General features: G+C 34.4%; 1 protein-coding gene across 6 annotated transcripts in view; it reads right to left on the bottom strand.

The window, feature by feature from the left end:
- Positions 1–3,371: 3,371 nt before the first annotated feature.
- DNAJB14 (DnaJ heat shock protein family (Hsp40) member B14) overlaps positions 3,372–20,307 on the bottom strand; it is a 75,003-nt gene continuing 58,067 nt past the window's right edge. For all 6 annotated transcript variants that reach the window (XM_077142697.1, XM_077142704.1, XM_077142698.1 and 3 more), the window contains one exon: positions 3,372–8,127. In XM_077142697.1, coding sequence (XP_076998812.1) covers positions 8,003–8,127 — 125 coding nt within the window. In that variant the 3' untranslated portion in view covers positions 3,372–8,002. The remainder of the gene's footprint in view (positions 8,128–20,307) is intronic.

Below are 20,307 nucleotides of genomic sequence, written 5' to 3'. Positions count from 1 at the left end.
TGGGCTGTATCATAATGATGTCAGACCTAAGAAATGATTTGAGTTAACTAATTTTCCACGGCTTATTTTATATAGGGTTAGGGTAGGAGGAATAGTGATGAACACAGGATGGGAATATAGGGAATCAGTCAATGGGAAAGTACACATGATCTAAAGAAAGGATTGTTGTGGTCGGTTCCTAGGCACAATGAAGTCAGGTTGGAACTTTTCCAGATGAGCTAATCTTCAATCTTAGAATAACAAGAGAATCTTTAAGCTACGTAAAATAGTAATAACTGCTAGACTCCACACATTTAAAAAATCCTTAGTATTTTAATAATAGCAGTTTAAAAGTAATAATGCCTCAGGTATACTGAGATTTGAGTTAGTTTTATCCTTATAAATTATGTATATGTTGGGCTCTTCATTCATAGTATGAAATATTGCTTGAAGTAAGGAAGCCAGTGTTTAAGCTTGCAAATTTTTATTTTAAAGTTTTGGTTGTTCACGCAGTCTTTGATATAGAATATATGTTCTGGAGTTGTTAATTATTAATTTAAAAAATTTAATTGTTAATTAAAAAAATTAAATCTCATTTTAAACCAACAACAGAATTCTATGGTATTCAGTTTTGTTAAACTGAAACTTTTGCTGAAATCTTTTGTATAAAAATCTTTTTGGAATGAGAAAAAATATATTTATGTGTCTGGTTTAAGTTTGTATTTAAACATATCCATTTTAAATGGAGGCATATTTGTAATGATACTTTAGCAGTACAGAGGGAAAATATTGACATAGTGAAGAAAAAAATCATAATTCTAAGCAGACATATGGCTAGTATGGAATATGAAATGTGTCCTGTGAAATGTTTAAAAAGATGCTATGTCAATTTTGCAAACAGGATTAAATTAAGAAGTTTAGTATAAATTAAAGAGCAATGTAACTATGAACTAGAACAAAGTCCCCCTTTTTTCTTCTTAAAAACCAACCAACCTTTAAAACTACCCATTCTATTAGCTGTCATAAGACCAATACATATAAAACAAACCAACCCAAACTGTTTTGGTTGTGAACACTTGAGAAAAAATTTCAAATAAACTAAAAATTCTCTTAATTGACCTCTACATAATTATCCATTGCTAGCCATTCCCTCTGGAAAACATGATGGAAGGCTGAGGCACTACTATTGCCTAAATCTCATAGGCTGTTCTCTAGTTCAGTGGTTTCCAAACATTTTTTGAACCACACACTTGTTAGTAAAACTTTGAACTTGTGCACCCAATATATTTTTTAATTATATACATGTACTTCTATACTAATATATATAGTACAAAAGAACCTAAATATATATTTTTAAAGGTTAAGATAAAAAGTAAACATTAAATTTGTAATGAGATAGAATTGCATGCCCCAACATATTAACTGAATCTGTTTCTCCAATACTAGAGGAAACTGCACATTCACTTAATGACTGCATTCTAATGACTTCCGAAAGTGAATATACTGATTTATAATGATAAAATCCTAACAATTGCTATTTCCTTTTTTTTCTCATCCATAGGGAGGTCTTTATGGAAACAATATATCAAACATTACAGTACTATAATGAATTGGGTAGGCTAAGCTGGAGAATGTGGGGGAGATTAGAGAATTAGAATTCAGGCTGTTTCCACTGTCTGTATAAAAACTCCAGTTGGTATTAAAATTCATAGGGGAGGTCTTCCTGATTCTCCAATACACAAAAATGAAAAATTAATCTTTTAGACTGACCAAGTTGGAAAATATCTTGCTAATGTTGATTCTGGCTGAGGTTTGGGGTTTTGGCTCATTGAGAATAGGGTAATAGGGTCACATGCAATAACATTCTCTTCGGTACTACCAGCCACTGTCATCACACCCTGGACTTAAGCAGTGATCTCAGAAATCACTTATTTTCAAACATTCCCTATATTCCAGCTCCTACCTTTACAGCTTCATTATACAGCTCCTTCAAGTTACCCTGTCTATTAGACTCCATCTACCTTTATGTCTTCTTATCTCTGGCTTACATCCCATAGTCAACCAATGGAATCACTCATTTGACAATATCTTTAATGCCCCAACACTCTTTCCTTTATTATATCTGCCTGGCATAACTCCAAATTTAGATGAATTAAATGCCTTCACCCTCCATACCTAGACTGCTGGGTCAGGCTAGAGAAAAACCACATAACTATATAGACTGTAAATTCTTGTCACCAACCTGGAACCTCAGAAATACTACTTTTTTACTTGTCAGCTGACTCAGTGAAAATGATTCCTTCTGATCCTCTTCATTCTAAGCCTCTGCTCACCATTCTTTCCCTCCTGACCACTCTATATAGATAAATTGCCCATTTCATCAGGAAAACGGAAGCTATAACATCTTGGCTACCAGTGTTACAAATCTGCCTGCATCTGTACCCATCCTCTGTGTATCCCTTTCAGTAAGGTGGTGCCTTTCTCTTAGCTAAAGCCAATTCCTACATCTTGGCAGTGGATCCAATATCATCTGTATATACCATACACTTAATTGTAGGTTAACAGAAATTGTAGTTTACAGAGAAGCCATGCAAAAAATAAAGAGTTCCAGTATTAACACCTTGCATTAGTGTGGTACATTTGTCACAAGTGATGAAAGAATATTCTTATAATTGTACTATTAACTGTTGTCCATGGTTTACATTAGGATTCACTGTGTTGTATAGTCCTATGTATTTTTTTTTGTTTTGCTTTTTAAAAATTGTTATTCTAGCCACCTACATACAACCTAAAATTTGCCCTTTTAAATTACATTCACTTTTGCCCTCCATCTTCTCAAAGCAGCAACCAAAATGTCATTAAAAAAAACCTCAAATCTGATCATATGAAACTCTCAAAAAGTTTTCAGTTGACTTAGGATTAAGTCAAATATCATCATCATGGTCTAGTCTTTGGGATCTGACCCCTATCTTAATTTTAATTGTCCACCCTATCTTCCTTATGCCATCATACAAGTTTATGTCAGTTCCCTAAAGAGCCTATGACCTTGCTAAATTACATTTTGCTTGAAATATTTCTATCGCTTCCATCTCAACCCTTCTTATTTTTTTTGGTTTCAGCTAACATTTACTTTTCAAAGAAACAATCCCTGACCATCTCAGAGTATTTAGGTCTTCCACATATATACTGTTACTGTACCTTGTAATTTTCTTTCTATCATTCATTATAATTATAATTAGTTACTTATTTGACATTTATTTTCCTTGTAGGTGTAAATTAAGGGTTTCTGCCCTGCTTAGTGTTCAATTTCCAGCACCTGACTCATTTGATGAATGAAAGAAAGGGCATCTTACAAGTATAAAATATGATAAACATTATCTTTTACAGTGAGAACAGACCCTCTTTTTATTCATATACTGAAATAAACTACATACAGAAAGACAAAAATTCATCATAAATCATTCAGCAGAACATCAGTAAAAATTAATGCCATTTTCTTTAACAGTTCTCACACAGAAAAATTTATTTTTGTATAAGTCTGATATAACATTAAATATATTACAAATCAGACATTCCATTTTAACCTAATTATATATCTTGAATGCACTATAGACAAATAAAGTAAGATCTCCTTTACTGGTTTCAGTTCATTTAACTTACACAAGGCTTCCATTAAAATTTCATCTCAACTTGAAAATTACCTGCAGCTTTTTAAAACATAAATTAAACTTTAAATGGAAATAAATTCTTATATAACAATTCAAAAACAGAAACAAAAACAAAAATAGGTAAGAAGCATTTCTTAATACAAATACATTGTAAAATGTCATTTATGTGTGAGTTCATTCTTTTTGGTATGGTCAAAATAATTCTTTTTGAAACTGATTATTAAAATACTCCAATGTCATTGAAAATCTCTATTATTTTAATGATGTTCTTAAATGGTAAAGAAGAATATCAGATTAGCATGCCCCAACTTTTGTGTTGATGTGAATGAGACTTGTTCATATTCATGGCAGGTGTCATTTACTAAACGTCTTGGCAACCAGTAATCCCAATTTTTAATAATTTACTAAAACTAAGACATTTCAAGAAACACTTCTTACCCTATATATTCCCAGTTTCCTAGATACAGAAAGAAATAGTACAATTACCTTAGAAATATGGGTCATTTAATAGGAATGTCTGTACTAAAATGTGAAAAGGATCAACAGAAAGAATTAACAACAATGAAATTCTGTGGACTGATTTTCAAAGTCAGAAATAAAAATATCCACTGCTAATGGAAGCCCTGCTCTGTGCAAACGTAATTGATATATATTAAACAATCACACATTTGAGGTATTAGCTGGGAAAAAATACATATATTACATACCTATATATGGACACATCCACAAAGTATTCACAAATCTATTGGCCCCAACACCAGCAGATAATCAAGTGAAATGAAAAGGAATCACATATTAACAGGAAAAAGTTACACACAGGGAATTTACAAAAAATGTGATTACAATAATCCTTAATATAAGGAGTATGTTTTCAATTAATATTTTGAGGAAAACATTTCCATTTATATGAAAATATTTACTTAATAGTAATAAACCAAGAAAGGAAGCCCGAATTCAGGACTGTATGGTCTGTCAGATTATTTAAGGGATGTGTAAGAACTCCTTAAAGAGCCTCATTCTACCAATTTTTTTCTTTGTAATTACACATTAAAATATAAAATTTTAGAAGTTATTTCCAGACTACTTATCTCGTTTTTGTTGTTTTATAAAGAACTGTATGGATTCTAACTAGGCAGTAGCCCAGTTTGGCCAAAAGACAAGTTTTTTCAGCTATTTAGTGAAGAAAACAATTTGGATTTATTGGTCATTGTCAATAGTTTGAAGATAGATAGTAATACAGGTAGTACTGAACCCTGTGTCATTTGGATAAGCTAAATAAATGCACAAGTTCTTCTCTCTGAACCATTTGGTCCTATCACATAATACTTGGGTAACTAGATAGATGGCTCATTTGGTCCTCAAGCCAACATTAAGAAATATTTCATTGCTTTAACACAGGTAGAAGATGTATTTATTTATTTATTACAAAATTATGAAGGAATATACTATTAAGTAATATTAACATGTGACATTTGTTAGATAATAACTGCATTAAAAATATTACAGAGCAACAAAAGAGAAATCAAGAGGCTAGTCATTTCTCTTAGTAACTATTTTACATATCAGTGGAACTAGATACTTTATAAAAAGAAAAAGTAAGCAGAAAATTAAGCATAAAAGTGCAAGTATAGTAAAGGACTGGCATTTCACATTCCCTGTTGCTGTGAACACCTGAGCTGACACAAAAACAAAGTAGTTGAATGCACTGGCATATTTTACTTTTCTCTGCCAGATCTTTGCAAATGATAAACATTTAGCTATTATGAACAGATACTTATTTAATGCAATCTGCTCTCAAATAAATTATTTTCATTTATTATAAACTTCTCATTGTTGAGAATTAATCTCATATCTGATCAAAATAAATTCTAAAAATTATAAATGACTAGCACCAGTCTATTTGGGAATAAATAAATGAAAAGAGGAAGAAAAAAAGTTTCCCTTTCCCTCAAACCCTCACAATGTTTGTGGGTGTGCATGTGTGTAAAAAAAGGAATGAAAATGTAAAACATTAATAAATATAACTACTGCCAAACTTGTAAAATACCTGTCTGAAAAGCTAATAAAATAAAACTCAAGATTGAGGCCCTTTAGGCAGTGATTAAAATGAACAGTACATGTAATCAAATGAAATTGCAAAGCTTATGTAACTAAAAGTAAAGTGGGAAAAAATTTTCAGATTTTTATTATAAAAAAGTAGTAAATGTAAGAATTTTATATCTCAAGATAGCTAAAATCTTTGTACTTTGTAGAATTAATGTAAATTCTAAGACTCCTGAGTTGGGTCTTTATATCATGATGTAAGTGACATTAAGGACCCAAACTTTACCACCCATACTTCACATGTGGCTTAAAATATGAGGCACTCGATCGAGTCACTTCCCACAATTACCTGATAATTTTATTTTATCAAACATACTTTGCCTAACATTTTGTGAAATGGAATGGAATGCAGCAATACAACTGAAATATAACACTCTCCAAAAGCCATGTATAGCTTCATGATACCCAACTTCACTTCACTTGCTAACTATATCTACCCCCGTAAGGCTGGGATTAAGGGAAAAAGAATCAGTAGAGAAGGTTCAGTTCACCTATCGTACCAATCATAACAGTATAAATTTCTCATTAGAAGTTGAAAAATAAATAGATGAAATTTTTTTCTCCAGAATTTTTATAAATATGCTCATGTATATGAACTTTCAGAGTGAATTAGGCTATGACCTTGTTTTTTAAAAAACTCATTCTAGACTCGAGAAAATATTTAAAATTGTAATTTTCTTTAAAGCATTGCTTTTTTTTAAAGATGACATTTTTAAACGGAAGTCAGTTACGTTGTCCAGTTTTCCTAACACAATATGTTGTTTAACCTACTAATTAATAGGCATTTCTACTGATTAACCTGACGGGAAAAGGGCATACATGAGACCATTATTTAAGGACAGCGGTCATTTTATTGGTTTTATTTGCCATAAATTAACTACATTCAGAAATCATGTTTAAACCAAAAAGACAGTACCATCATATCCAGTATTCTCATATAAACAAATTACGAAACATGTGTTCTGTTCTATTGAGTATGAAACAAAATAATTAAATTACAACCGAAAAACGTAGAAGAGTAGAAATCAAATAGTTTCATACTCAATATCCAGGAACCAAACTCAAGTTTTAGCTGATTTTCTAATTTATATTACAGATTTAATTACAAGGAACCTATTCCTATAAGCTTAACTGAATTATATTCAATGATATATTTTAGCTCTGAATTTTGTAAGAATTACTGTAAATGACTATTCTATCTGCCATTATATTTCTGCTCACTGTTGCATGTGTGTGCTAATCTACTCAGATGTTTAGGAACTGGCAATAGGGTTCAAAGGCACAAAGCTTAATTTTAGTAGTAATTTTTCATACTACTTGTTTATAAAAGAATCTATTAACTTCAGGATCCTGCTTAAATGTTGACTAAGAAACTGCAAATTATCATGGGTGGGAAATTAGGTGGGTCCTTTTCTTCATACATTTCACAGCCTTCAAAGACAAATAAAAGAACAATTGGGGACTTTAACTAGTGGAATTGCAAATAACATAATTCCAATTTACTGGAGAAAGACTCTTCCATTTAATATCTATATAGTCATTTCTCATATTTTCTTTAAACATATCAGTATAGCATTTCATCTCTATGCATGGCTTAGCAATTAATAAAACTAAATAGGAAACTGATACTCTACACCAGTTCATTTATCTCAATATATATTTTTGAACAGTAGTATTTAAAAATATCAATTCCTTCTAAACTGGCAATGCTAGATGATTTTACACAAAGTTAAATGGTTGTTTTACTTCTCTTTTGGAAAAAGTTTCACTATTTAACTCTACACATTTGACACCCGACAAAGAAAATGTAATTTTGTTATATAACATTTATTCCACTAATTTAAGTGAAGTGTCTCATGGTGCTAAAGATATAAAGAATTTAAATAAAAAGGCAATAACGTGTATGTACGCAAAATGAGCGTTCTATAAATATTTACATGAAAAAATGAAGAATCACTAAAACTAGAAATTGCTACAGGTATGATAATCCTTTCTCAAGACATTTTTAGTTAGGAATATATAAGCTCTTAAAGTGAAAATAATTGCATAAACACAATTAAAATATTAATTTTAGTTTTCAGTTTCCTACTATTTAAAAGAGCCAGTAGTCATAGACAGTCCAAGATTTCAGGGACGAACTATTCAGTTTAATTTTTAGTAGCAAATCTTTTCCTTCAGCTCTCATGATGTAACTAAATTTACTTACAGAAAAAATAAACAGTACACTAAAAGTTATAAATAAAAATTCCCATTCATCCTCCTTTATAGATACTGGTCAGCCGCTCTAATTCTTTACAGTTGTCCATGCTCAAGGCATCTGCCTTCCTTCGGAGTCGGTCATCACGGTACACTTTTGCTGCATACTGCATATCTGTTTCTGTTAATGAACAAAAATATTTTTATAATTAAATAATAATTTGTATGAACCAGTTGCTTAAACTCTAACAATGTTTCATAGAAGCTTTTCAATGTATTTCAATTAACTAACTTTATTTAAAACAGAAAGATATCCAAGTACTACTCCTAAAAGCCATTCTCATAGAAAAATCTTTCTTTAAATGAAACTTGATCTGAACCCCAGCATTTAAAATAAATACAGAGCTTCTCTGGAGGAAAAATAAGGATGGAATCCGATTAACTCATGCTGTAATCCTTTCCTTCCACCCCACTCTCCAGTGGTTTAAAAACAACTGCTCTGGGGAGGGGGCCAAGAGGGCAGCTTAGTAAGGTACGTGCGTCTTAGTTCCTCCTCCAAAGCAACTACTAGGTGAACTGAAACAGTGCAGAACAGCTCCCGGGGCCACGGCAGGGAATGGACACACAGCGTACCCCAGTCTGGACTGGCTAGTCTGACTGCGAGACTCGGCTGCGGTGAGATCCCCGAACGGCGCGTGATTTCCTGAGCAGCGGCAGCTGTGGCGGCCGGAGCTCCTCCCTCCCTCCTTCCCGGGCTGGCTGAGAGTCTCAGAGAGGCAAGTTTCTCAAGCCGAGGCGGCCGGCGGCCCTCTTTTGCGGGCGGCTTCCTGGTCCGGCTACGAGTCTCGGATCAGAGGGCTACCCAAGCCGCGGTGGCCCTCCCCCGCAGGCGGCTTCCTGGTCCGGTGGGGAATTCCCCAGGCCGCGGCGGCCGGTGACCGACGTGCCTCCCCCGCGGGCGACTTCCTGGTCCGGAGGCGAATTCCCCAGACCCGCTGCGGCCGGCGACCAGCCACAGGGTCCCCTCAAGCCGCGGCGGCTGACGCCCCCACCACGCGCGGCCCCCCGAACCAACGGAGAGAATTGGATCGGAAATCCCCAGGCCGCGGAGATCGGTGACCGGGGGGATCCCTTCCAAACACGTGAGACAAACGTGTGCCACGAGCGCCACGTACTGGGCAGGATAAGAAAAACAGAACCCAGAGATTTCACAGAAAAATCTTACAACCTTGTGGGGTCTGACACCCAGGGAAATCTGACTAAATGCCCAGACGCCAGCAGCAGAAGATAACGGTCCACGCTCAGAAGATTGAGAATATGGCCCAGTCAAAGGAACAAACCAATAGTTTAAATGAGATACAAGAGCTGAGACAACTAATGCTGAATATACGAACAGAAATGGAAAACCTCTTCAAAAATGAAATCGATAAATTGAGGGAGGACATGAAGAAGACATGGGCTGAACATAAAGAAGAAATAGAAAAACTGAAAAAACAAATCACAGAACTTATGGAAGTGAAGGATAAAGTAGAAAAGATGGAAAAAACAGTGGGTACCTACAATGATAGATTTAAAGAGAGAGAAGATAGAATTAGTGATTTGGAGGATGGAACATCTGAATTCCAAAAAGAAACAGAAACTATCGGGAAAAGAATGGAAAAATTTGAACAGGGTATCAGGGAACTCAAGGACAATATGAACCGCACAAATATACGTGTTGTGGGTGTCCCAGAAGGAGAAGAGAAGGGAAAAGGAGGAGAAAAGCTAATGGAAGAAATTATCACCGAAAATTTCCCAACTCTTATGAAAGACCTAAAATTACAGATCCAAGAAGTGCAGCGCACCCCAAAGAGATTAGACCCAAATAGGCGTTCTCCAAGACACTTACTAGTTAGAATGTCAGAGGTCAAAGAGAAAGAGAAGATCTTGAAAGCAGCAAGAGAAAAACAATCCATTACATACAAGGGAAACCCAATAAGATTTTGTGTAGATTTCTCAGCAGAAACCATGGAAGCTAGAAGACAGTGGGATGATATATTTAAAATACTAAAAGAGAAAAACTGCCAACCAAGACTCCTATATCCAGCAAAATTATCCTTCAAAAATGAGGGAGAAATTAAAACATTCTCAGACAAAAAGTCACTGAAAGAATTTGTGACCAAGAGACCAGCTCTGCAAGAAATACTAAAGGGAGCACTAGAGTCAGATACAAAAAGACAGAAGAGAGAGATATGGAAAAGAGTGTAGAAAGAAGGAAAATCAGATATGATATATATAATACAAAAGGCAAAATGTTAGAGGGAAATATTATCCAAACAGTAATAACACTAAATGTCAATGGACTGAATTCCCCAATCAAAAGACATAGATTGGCAGAATGGATTAAAAAACAGGATCCTTCTATATGCTGTCTACAGGAAACACATCTTAGACCCAAAGATAAACATAGGTTGAAAGTGAAAGGTTGGGAAAAGATATTTCATGCAAATAACAACCAGAAAAGAGCAGGAGTGGCTATACTAATATCCAACAAATTAGACTTCAAATGTAAAACAGTTAAAAGAGACAAAGAAGGACACTATATACTAATAAAAGGAACAATTAAACAAGAAGACATAACAATCATAAATATTTACGCACCGAATCAGAATGCCCCAAAATACGTGAGGAATATACTGCAAACATTGAAAAGGGAAATAGACTCATATACCATAATAGTTGGAGACTTCAACTCACCACTCTCATCAAGGGACAGAACATCTAGACAGAGGATCAACAAAGAAATAGAGAATCTGAATATTACTATAAATGAACTAGACTTAATAGACATTTATAGGACATTACATCCCACAACAGCAGGATACACCTTTTTCTCAAGTGCTCATGGATCATTCTCAAAGATAGACCATATGCTGGGTCACAAAGCAAGTCTTAACAAATTTAAAAATATTGAAATCTTACACAACACTTTCTCGGACCATAAAGGAATGATGTTGGAAATCAATAATAGGCAGAGTGCCAGAAAATTCACAAATACGTGGAGGCTCAACAACACACTCCTAAACAACGACTGGGTCAAAGAAGAAATTGCAAGGGAAATTAGCAAATACCTCGAGGCGAATGAAAATGAAAACACAACATATCAAAACTTATGGGACGCAGCAAAGGCAGTGCTAAGAGGGAAATTTATTGCTCTAAATGCCTATATCAGAAAAGAAGAAAAGGCAAAAATTCAGGAATTAACTATCCATTTGGAAGAACTGGAGAAAGAACAGCAAGCTAACCCCAAAGCAAGCAAAAGGAAAGAAATAACAAAGATTAGAGCACAAATAAATGAAATTGAAAACATGAAAACAATAGAGAAAATCAATAAGACCAGAAGTTGGTTCTATGAGAAAATCAATAAGATTGATGGGCCCTTAGCAAGATTGACAAAAAGAAGAAGAGAGAGGATGCAAATAAATAAGATCAGAAATGGAAGAGGAGACATAACTACTGACCTCACAGAAACAAAGGAGGTAATAACAGGATACTATGAACAACTTTACGCTAATAAATACAACAATTTAGAGGAAATGGACGGGTTCCTGGAAAGACATGAACAACCAACTTTGACTCAAGAAGACATAGATGACCTCAACAAACCAATCACAAGTAAAGAAATTGAATTAGTCATTCAAAAGCTTCCTAAAAAGAAAAGTCCAGGACCAGATGGCTTCACATGTGAATTCTACCAAACGTTCCAGAAAGAATTAGTACCAATTCTCTTCAAACTCTTCAAAAAAATCGAAGTGGAGGGAAAAATACCTAATTCATTCTATGAAGCCAACATCACCCTCATACCAAAACCAGGCAAAGATATTACAAAAAAAGGAAACTACAGACCAATCTCTCTAATGAATACAGATGCAAAAATCCTCAATAAAATTCTAGCAAATCGTATCCAACAGCACATTAAAAGAATTATACATCATGACCAAGTAGGATTCATCCCAGGTATGCAAGGATGGTTCAACATAAGAAAATCAATTAATGTAATACACCATATCAACAAATCAAAGCAGAAAAATCACATGATCATCTCAATTGATGCAGAGAAGGCATTCGACAAGATCCAACATCCTTTCCTGTTGAAAACACTTCAAAAGATAGGAATACAAGGGAACTTCCTTAAAATGATAGAGGGAATATATGAAAAACCCACAGCTAATATCATCCTCAATGGGGAAAAATTGAAAACTTTCCCCCTAAGATCAGGAACAAGACAAGGATGTCCACTATCACCACTATTATTCAACATTGTGTTGGAGGTTCTAGCCAGAGCAATTAGACAAGAAAAAGAAATACAAGGCATCAAAATTGGAAAGGAAGAAGTAAAACTATCACTGTTTGCAGACGATATGATACTATACGTCGAAAACCCGGAAAAATCCACAACAAAACTACTAGAGCTAATAAATGAGTACAGCAAAGTAGCAGGTTACAAGATCAACATTCAAAAATCTGTAGCATTTCTATACACTAGTAATGAACAAGTGGAGGGGGAAATCAAGAAACGAATCCCATTTACAATTGCAACTAAAAGAATAAAATACCTAGGAATAAATTTAACTAAAGAGACAAAAAACCTATATAAAGAAAACTACAAAAAACTGCTAAAAGAAATCACAGAAGACCTAAATAGATGGAAGGGCATACCGTGTTCATGGATTGGAAGACTAAATATAGTTAAGATGTCAATCCTACCTAAATTGATTTACAGATTCAATGCAATACCAATCAAAATCCCAACAACTTATTTTTCAGAAATAGAAAAACCAATAAGCAAATTTATCTGGAAGGGCAGGGTGCCCTGAATTGCTAAAAACATCTTGAGGAAAAAAAACGAAGCTGGAGGTCTCGCGCTGCCTGACTTTAAGGCATATTATGAAGCCACAGTGGTCAAAACAGCATGGTATTGGCATAAAGATAGATATATCGACCAATGGAATCGAATAGAGTGCTCAGATATAGACCCTCTCATCTATGGACATTTGATCTTTGATAAGGCAGTCAAGCCAACTCACCTGGGACAGAGCAGTCTCTTCAATAAATGGTGCCTAGAGAACTGGATATCCATATGCAAAAGAATGAAAGAAGACCCATCTCTCACACCCTATACAAAAGTTAACTCAAAATGGATCAAAGATCTAAACATTAGGTCTAAGACCATAAAACAGTTAGAGGAAAATGTTGGGAGATATCTTACGGATCTTACAACTGGAGGCGGTTTTATGGACCTTAAACCTAAAGCAAGAGCACTGAAGAAGGAAATAAATAAATGGGAACCCCTCAAAATTAAACACTTTTTTTTTGCATCAAAGAACTTCATCAAGAAAGTAGAAAGACAGCCTTCACAATGGGAGACAATATTTGGAAATGATATATCAGATAAAGGTCTAGTATCCAGAATTTATAAAGAGATTGTTCATCTCAACAACAAAAAGACAGCCAACCCAATTACAAAATGGGAAAAAGACTTGAACAGACACCTCTCAGAAGAGGAAATACGGATTGCCAAGAGGCACATGAAGAGATGCTCAATGTCCCTGGCCATTAGAGAAATGCAAATCAAAACCACAATGAGATATCATCTCACACCCACCAGAATGGCCATTATCAACAAAACAGAAAATGACAAGTGCTGGAGAGGATGCGGAGAAAGAGGCACACTTATCCACTGTTGGTGGGAATGTCAAAGGGTGCAACCACTGTGGAAGGCAGTTTGGCGGTTCCTCAAAAAGCTGAATATAGAACTGCCATACGACCCAGCAATACCATTGCTAGGTATCTACTCAATGGACTTAAGGGCAAAGACACAAACAGACATTTGCACACCAATGTTTATAGCAGCATTATTTACAATTGCAAAGAGATGGAAACAGCCAAAATCTCCATCAACAGAAGAGTGGCTAAACAAACTGTGGTATATACATACGATGGAATATTATGCAGCTTTAAGACAAGATAAACTTATGAACCATGTAATAACATGGATGGACCTAGAGAATATTATGCTGAGTGAATCCAGCCAAAAACTAAAGGACAAATACTGTATGGTCCCACTGATGTGAACGGACATTCGAGAATAAACTTGGAATATGTCATTGGTAACAGAGTTCAGCAGGAGTTAGAAACAGGGTAAGACAATGGGTAATTGAAGCTGAAGGGATACAGACTGTGCAACAGGACTAGATACAAAAACTCAAAAATGGACAGCACAATAATACCTAATTGTAAAGTAATCATGTTAAAACACTGAATGAAGCTGCATCTGAGCTATAGGTTTTTGTTTTGTTTTGTGTTGTTTTGTTTTGATTTTACTATTATTACTTTTATTTTTTTCTCTATATTAACATCCTATATCTTTTTCGGTTATGTTGCTAGTTCTTCTAAACCAATGCAAATGTACTAAGAAATGATGACCATGCATCTATGTGATGATGTTAAGAATTAATGATTGCATGTGTAGAATGGTATGATCTCTAAATGTTGGGTTAATTTCTTTTTTTCCGTTAATTAAAAAAAAAAAAAAAAGAGAGAAGGGATAATTGGAGATGAAGGGATACAGACTGTACAACGGGACTGGATATAAAAACTCAGAAATGGACAGCACAATACTACCCAATTGTAATGCAATTATGCTAAAACACTGAATGAAGCTGCATGTGAGGTACAGGTTTTTTGTTTTTGTTTTTTTTGTTTTTTTTCTTTCTATTATTGTTTTAATTCTTATTCTGTTGTCTTTTTATTTCTTTTTCTAAATCGATGCAAATGTACTAAGAAATGATGAATATGCAACTATGTGATGTTATTAAGAATTACTGATTGTACATGTAGATTGGAATGATTTCTAATTGTTTTGTTAATTCTTTTTTTAATTAAAAAAAAAAAAAAAAAAAAGCATGAGCAATGAAAAAAAAAAAAAAAAAATCCCAACAACTTATTTTTCAGAAATAGAAAAACCAATAAGCAAATTTATCTGGAAGGTCAGGGTGCCCCGAATTGCTAAAAACATCTTGAGGAAAAAAAACGAAGCTGGAGGTCTTGCACTGCCTGACTTTAAGGCATATTATGAAGCCACAGTGGTTAAAACAGCATGGTATTGGCATAAAGATAGATGTATCGACCAATGGAATCGAATGGAGTGCTCAGATATAGACCCTCTCATCTATGGACATTTGATCTTTGATAAGGCAGTCAAGCCAACTCACCTGGGACAGAACAGTCTCTTCAATAAATGGTGCCTAGAGAACTGGATATCCATATGCAAAAGAATGAAAGAAGACCCATATCTCACACCCTACACAAAAGTTAACTCAAAATGGATCAAAGATCTAAACATTAGGTCTAAGACCATAAAACAGTTAGAGGAAAATGTAGGGAGATATCTTATGAATCTTACAATTGGAGGCAGTTTTATGTACCTTAAACCTAAAGCAAGAGCACTGAAGAAGGAAATAAATAAATGGGAACTCCTCAAAATTAAACACTTTTGTGCATCAAAGAACTTCATCAAGAAAGTAGAAAGACAGCCTACACAATGGGAATCAATATTTGGAAACGACATATCAGATAAAGGTCTAGTATCCAGAATTTATAAAGAGATTGTTCAACTCAACAACAAAAAGACAGCCAACCCAATTACAAAATGGGAAAAAGACTTGAATAGACACCTCTCAGAGGAGGAAATACAAATGGCCAAAAGGCACATGAAGAGATGCTCAATGTCCCTGGCCATTAGAGAAATGCAAATCAAAACCACAATGAGATATCATCTCACACCCACCAGAATGGCCATTATCAACAAAACAGAAAATGACAAGTGCTGGAGAGGATGCGGAGAAAGAGGCACACTTATCCACTGTTGGTGGGAATGTCAAATGGTGCAACCACTGTGGAAGGCAGTTTGGCGGTTCCTCAAAAAGCTGAATATAGAATTGCCATACGACCCAGCAATACCATTGCTGGGAATCTACTCAAAGGAATTAAGGGCAAAAACTCAAACGGACATTTGCACACCAATGTTTATAGCAGCGTTATTTACAATTGCAAAGAGATGGAAACAGCCAAAATGTCCATCAACAGAGGAGTGGCTAAACAAACTGTGGTATATACATACGATGGAATATTATGCAGCTTTAAGACAGGATAAACTTATGAAGCATGTAATAACATGGATGAACCTAGAAAACATTATGCTGAGTGAGTCTAGCCAAAAACTAAAAGACAAATACTGTATGGTCCCAATGATGTAAATCGACATTCGAGAATAAACTTGGAATATGTCATTGGTAACAGAGTTCAGCAGGAGTTAGAAACAGGGTAAGATAATGGGTAATTGGAGCTGATGGGATACAGACTGTGCAACAGGACTAGATACAAAAACTCAAAAATGGACAGCACAATAATACCTAATTGTTAAGTAATCATGTTAAAACACTGAATGAAGCTGCATCCGAGCTATAGGTTTTTGTTTTGTTTTGTTTTGTTTTGTTTTGTTCTTACTATTATTACTTTTATTTTTTTTCTCTATATTAACATTCTATATCTTTTTCGGTTGTGTTGCTAGTTCTTCTAAACCGAAGCAAATGTACTAAGAAACGATGATCATGCATCTATGTGATGATGTTAAGAATTACTGATTGCATATGTAGAATGGTATGATTTCTAAATGTTGGGTTAATTTCTTTTTTTCCATTAATTAATAAAAAAAAAAAAAAAAACTGCTCTGAAGCATTGTCCTGGCCTCTTATCCCAAGGATATCATATGCTCTTCAGTATTGTTAGTGGTTATTTTTGCTGTGCTCTTTTTGTTAAGGTTTTGGGTCAATTATTCCCCCCCCCCCCAAAAAAAATTTTAAAATCCTGTTATGAATTTATTTCAATTAAGGAAAAAACATAATAACCTTGTTGAAAAATAATAGAGAAAAAAGTTTATTAAACAGTTATAATGGTGGTACTCAATAAATAAGTACTTCTATGGTTTCTTTAAGTATGTGTATAGCATTACTAATAAGAAACCAACTAGAAATCAAACATTCTTCAGGGAAACATCCCTTTTTTATCCTATTACTCTTAGTCATTCACTATCTAGTAACACTTCTAAAGGGTGAGAACAATAAGAGAAGACTTAATCAAAAAGAAAAAAGAATAAAAAATCAGGTACTTTCTGGAAAACAGTGGCCAAAGTAGAAGACATCTAGTTTATATGCAACAGGCAGGACCACATTAAAATGTACTTATAGTTAAGAGTATATTCCGTTTGTAAAGATCTCCAAAAAAAGATTCTTATTTAGTCAGGCAAGCTGGGATTTAACAATTCTATCAAAATTTTTTTGTATTCATAGTTAAATTACTCTACTCATTTTACTTACAAATGAGGCAAAGCACATGTAAAATCCATTTGCAGCTGACTCTTCCCAGATGAGGAATTTGAGAGTTAAACAGATCAAAGTTCAACCTGCTAATGAATGGCAGTCCAGATTCTAAACCAAGTCTCCTAATTGCTAGCCTAATATTCTTTCCATTACCTCAAATTATTGCTTCAATTTCATTTATTGCTTCAATTTCATAAAATATCTATTTAACAATCTGATTATTAGAAAGTTTTATAAAAGAAGTCACTTTAAAACAGAAAAACCTTTCCCAGCCCCATGCACTCCAAACAAAACAAAGCAGAAAAATATGGCAAAAGAATATCAGCCAACAGTCTTTTTGATGACATAATAAAAAATAAGACTATTTCATCTCAATCAACGAATGAAACATTCAATGAATGGATTAACTGACGTTACACTGAGCTTTTTCCATTTCCATCTTCATTCAAAAACTCTAACCTGGGTACACAGGTGGTTCAGTGGTAGAATTCTTTCCTGTCAGGTGGAAATCTGGGTTTGACTCTTGGCCCATGCACCTCTCCCTTCCTCCCGAAAAATGGCAAAAAGTCTAACCTATGATGTGCTGAATTTTATTTTGAAAAGTGTCAAACCTATACAAAAGTTAAAACAGTAAAAAACCACCCTAAAACCTTTTGATTGACTAATTCTTCACATTTTATCAAATTTGCTTTACCTGCTCTCTACAATAAAGGCTTTTGTGATTGTTGTTTTAGTTATTATTTTGCAAAATTATTCAAGAATGAGTTGCAGACATTATAACCATTTATTCTTAACTTACTTCAGTATGTTTCTCCTAAGAACAATGGCATTCTAATGTATAGCCACAATACAATTATCAAATTCTGGAAATTAAATAATGATACAATATGATTATGTAAAATACAGTCTGTATTCATATTTTACCAATTGTTGCAAAGATGTCTTTTATAGCAATTTCCCCTGTGATGGTTTGAAAGGACGTATGTACCCTAGAAAAGCCATGTTTTAATCCGATTGCATTTTGTAAAGGCAGCCGTTTCTTCAGTACTGTATGCTTGAAACTGTAATTAGATCATCTCCCTAGAGATGTGACTCAATCAAGAGTGGTTGTTAAGTTAGATTAGGTGGAGACATGTCTCCACCCATTTGGGCGGGTCTTGATTAGTTTACTGTAATCTTATAAAAGAGGAAACACTTTGGACAATGAGGAGATTTCAGAGAGAGCAGAGAATGCTGCAGCACCACAAAGCAGAGAGTCCACCAGCCAGCAATTTGAAGATAAAGAAGGAAAACGCCTTCTGGGGAGCTTTATGAAACAGGAAGCCAGGAGAGAAATCTAGCAGATGACGCCATGTTCACCATGTGCCCTTCCAGCTGAGAGAGAAACCCTGACTGTTTGCCATGTGCCTTCTCACTTGAGAGAAAAACTCTGAACTTCATCGGTCTTCTTGAACCAAGGTATCTTTCCCTGGATGCCTTTGATTGGACATTTCTATAGACTTGCTTTAATTGGGACATTTTCTCGGCCTTAGAACTGTAAACTAGCAACTTATTAAACTCCCCTTTTAAAAAGCTGTTCTGTTTCTGGAATATTGCATTCCAGCAGCTAGCAAACTAGAACATCCCCCAACCCAGAATTCAATCCAGGATTACACATTACATTTGTAATGTGCAATTGTTGTAATGTCTCTTTCATCTCCTTTAATCTTGAATGGTTTTGCATTTCCTTTTATTGATATTTTTGAAGAATTCAGGCAAGTTCTTTTGAAGATGAAAGACTTATTAAAAAACAGAATTTAAAACTTCTGAATACAACTTTAAAATATGTATACTTAAATGTGTATAATATACCTGGCAGTAACTTGATGTAATGGACAGAACATAGGCTGAAGTATACTTGAAGGCTGAAGTATCCTTGAAGCCTATTAATATCTATCTTGCCAAGTTGTTAAAAGATTAAATTAGATTATACTAAACAAAATTACTTGGTTTATGGTAGCTGTGCAATAAAAATACTTATAACTATAATAAATAAAAATATTAAACATTTACTGGTGGCTTAGCATTGTGCTACATGTTTAATATATATTAAGCATTATTATGCAGATTTTAATTATGAGAAAACTGAGCTTTAAAGAAGTTAAATAATTTGTCCTAGGTCATGTATTAGTGGAACCAGGATTTTATGAGGCAGTGTCAGAGCCTGCACTTTATTTGACAACTTTATTTGGTAAATAAACAAGGTTAGAACTTGTATTTGAAAGTGGACATATGTAATGTGCTATAGTCATTTTTTGACACTAAATAATCAGATCTACCATATACTGATTCATTTATATGAATTAAAGAAAATGTCCACATATTCATCAGATATTTCCTATTTGCCTATGATGTGCCAAGGATTGTGTAAGACATTACAGATCAATAGGTGAAATGAAATAAAATAAAATTTGGAGTTTACTGCCCTTCAGGCCTTCATCTAATTCAAGATTTCTTAGTCTCAACACCACTGGCATTTTGGTCCGGATAATTATTTATTTTGGTGGGCTGTCCTGTGCATTATAGGATGTTTAGCAGAATTCCTGGCCTCTACCCACTAGATGCCAGTAGCAAATCACTGATCCCCCCTCCAGTTTGACAAGCAAAAATGTCTTTTGCGGTGACAAAAATCACTCCCTGTTAAAAACAGACTCAGAAAACTAGAAGACAAGGAGGCCACATTTCTCCCAACTGCTATTATGTACATGAGGAAACTAAAGTCAGAGAGGTTAAAAATTCTCTTAGAAATATACAAAGGTTATATTTTATCAAATTTTCCTTAGAAAACAAGAGACGGTGATGGTAATTGCTACCATTTTCTGATTGAAGTACTTTAACTGTATTACCTGTTTTAATTTTCACAACAAACCTATAAAGTTAGGCATTACAAAGGTTTAGAACCT

The sequence above is a fragment of the Tamandua tetradactyla genome, chromosome 24 (genome assembly GCF_023851605.1).
Source record: "Tamandua tetradactyla isolate mTamTet1 chromosome 24, mTamTet1.pri, whole genome shotgun sequence".
NCBI classification, from domain to species: domain Eukaryota; kingdom Metazoa; phylum Chordata; class Mammalia; order Pilosa; family Myrmecophagidae; genus Tamandua; species Tamandua tetradactyla.
Note: the sequence above shows the minus strand (reverse complement) of the source record. Positions and strands in the feature narration are given on the sequence as shown.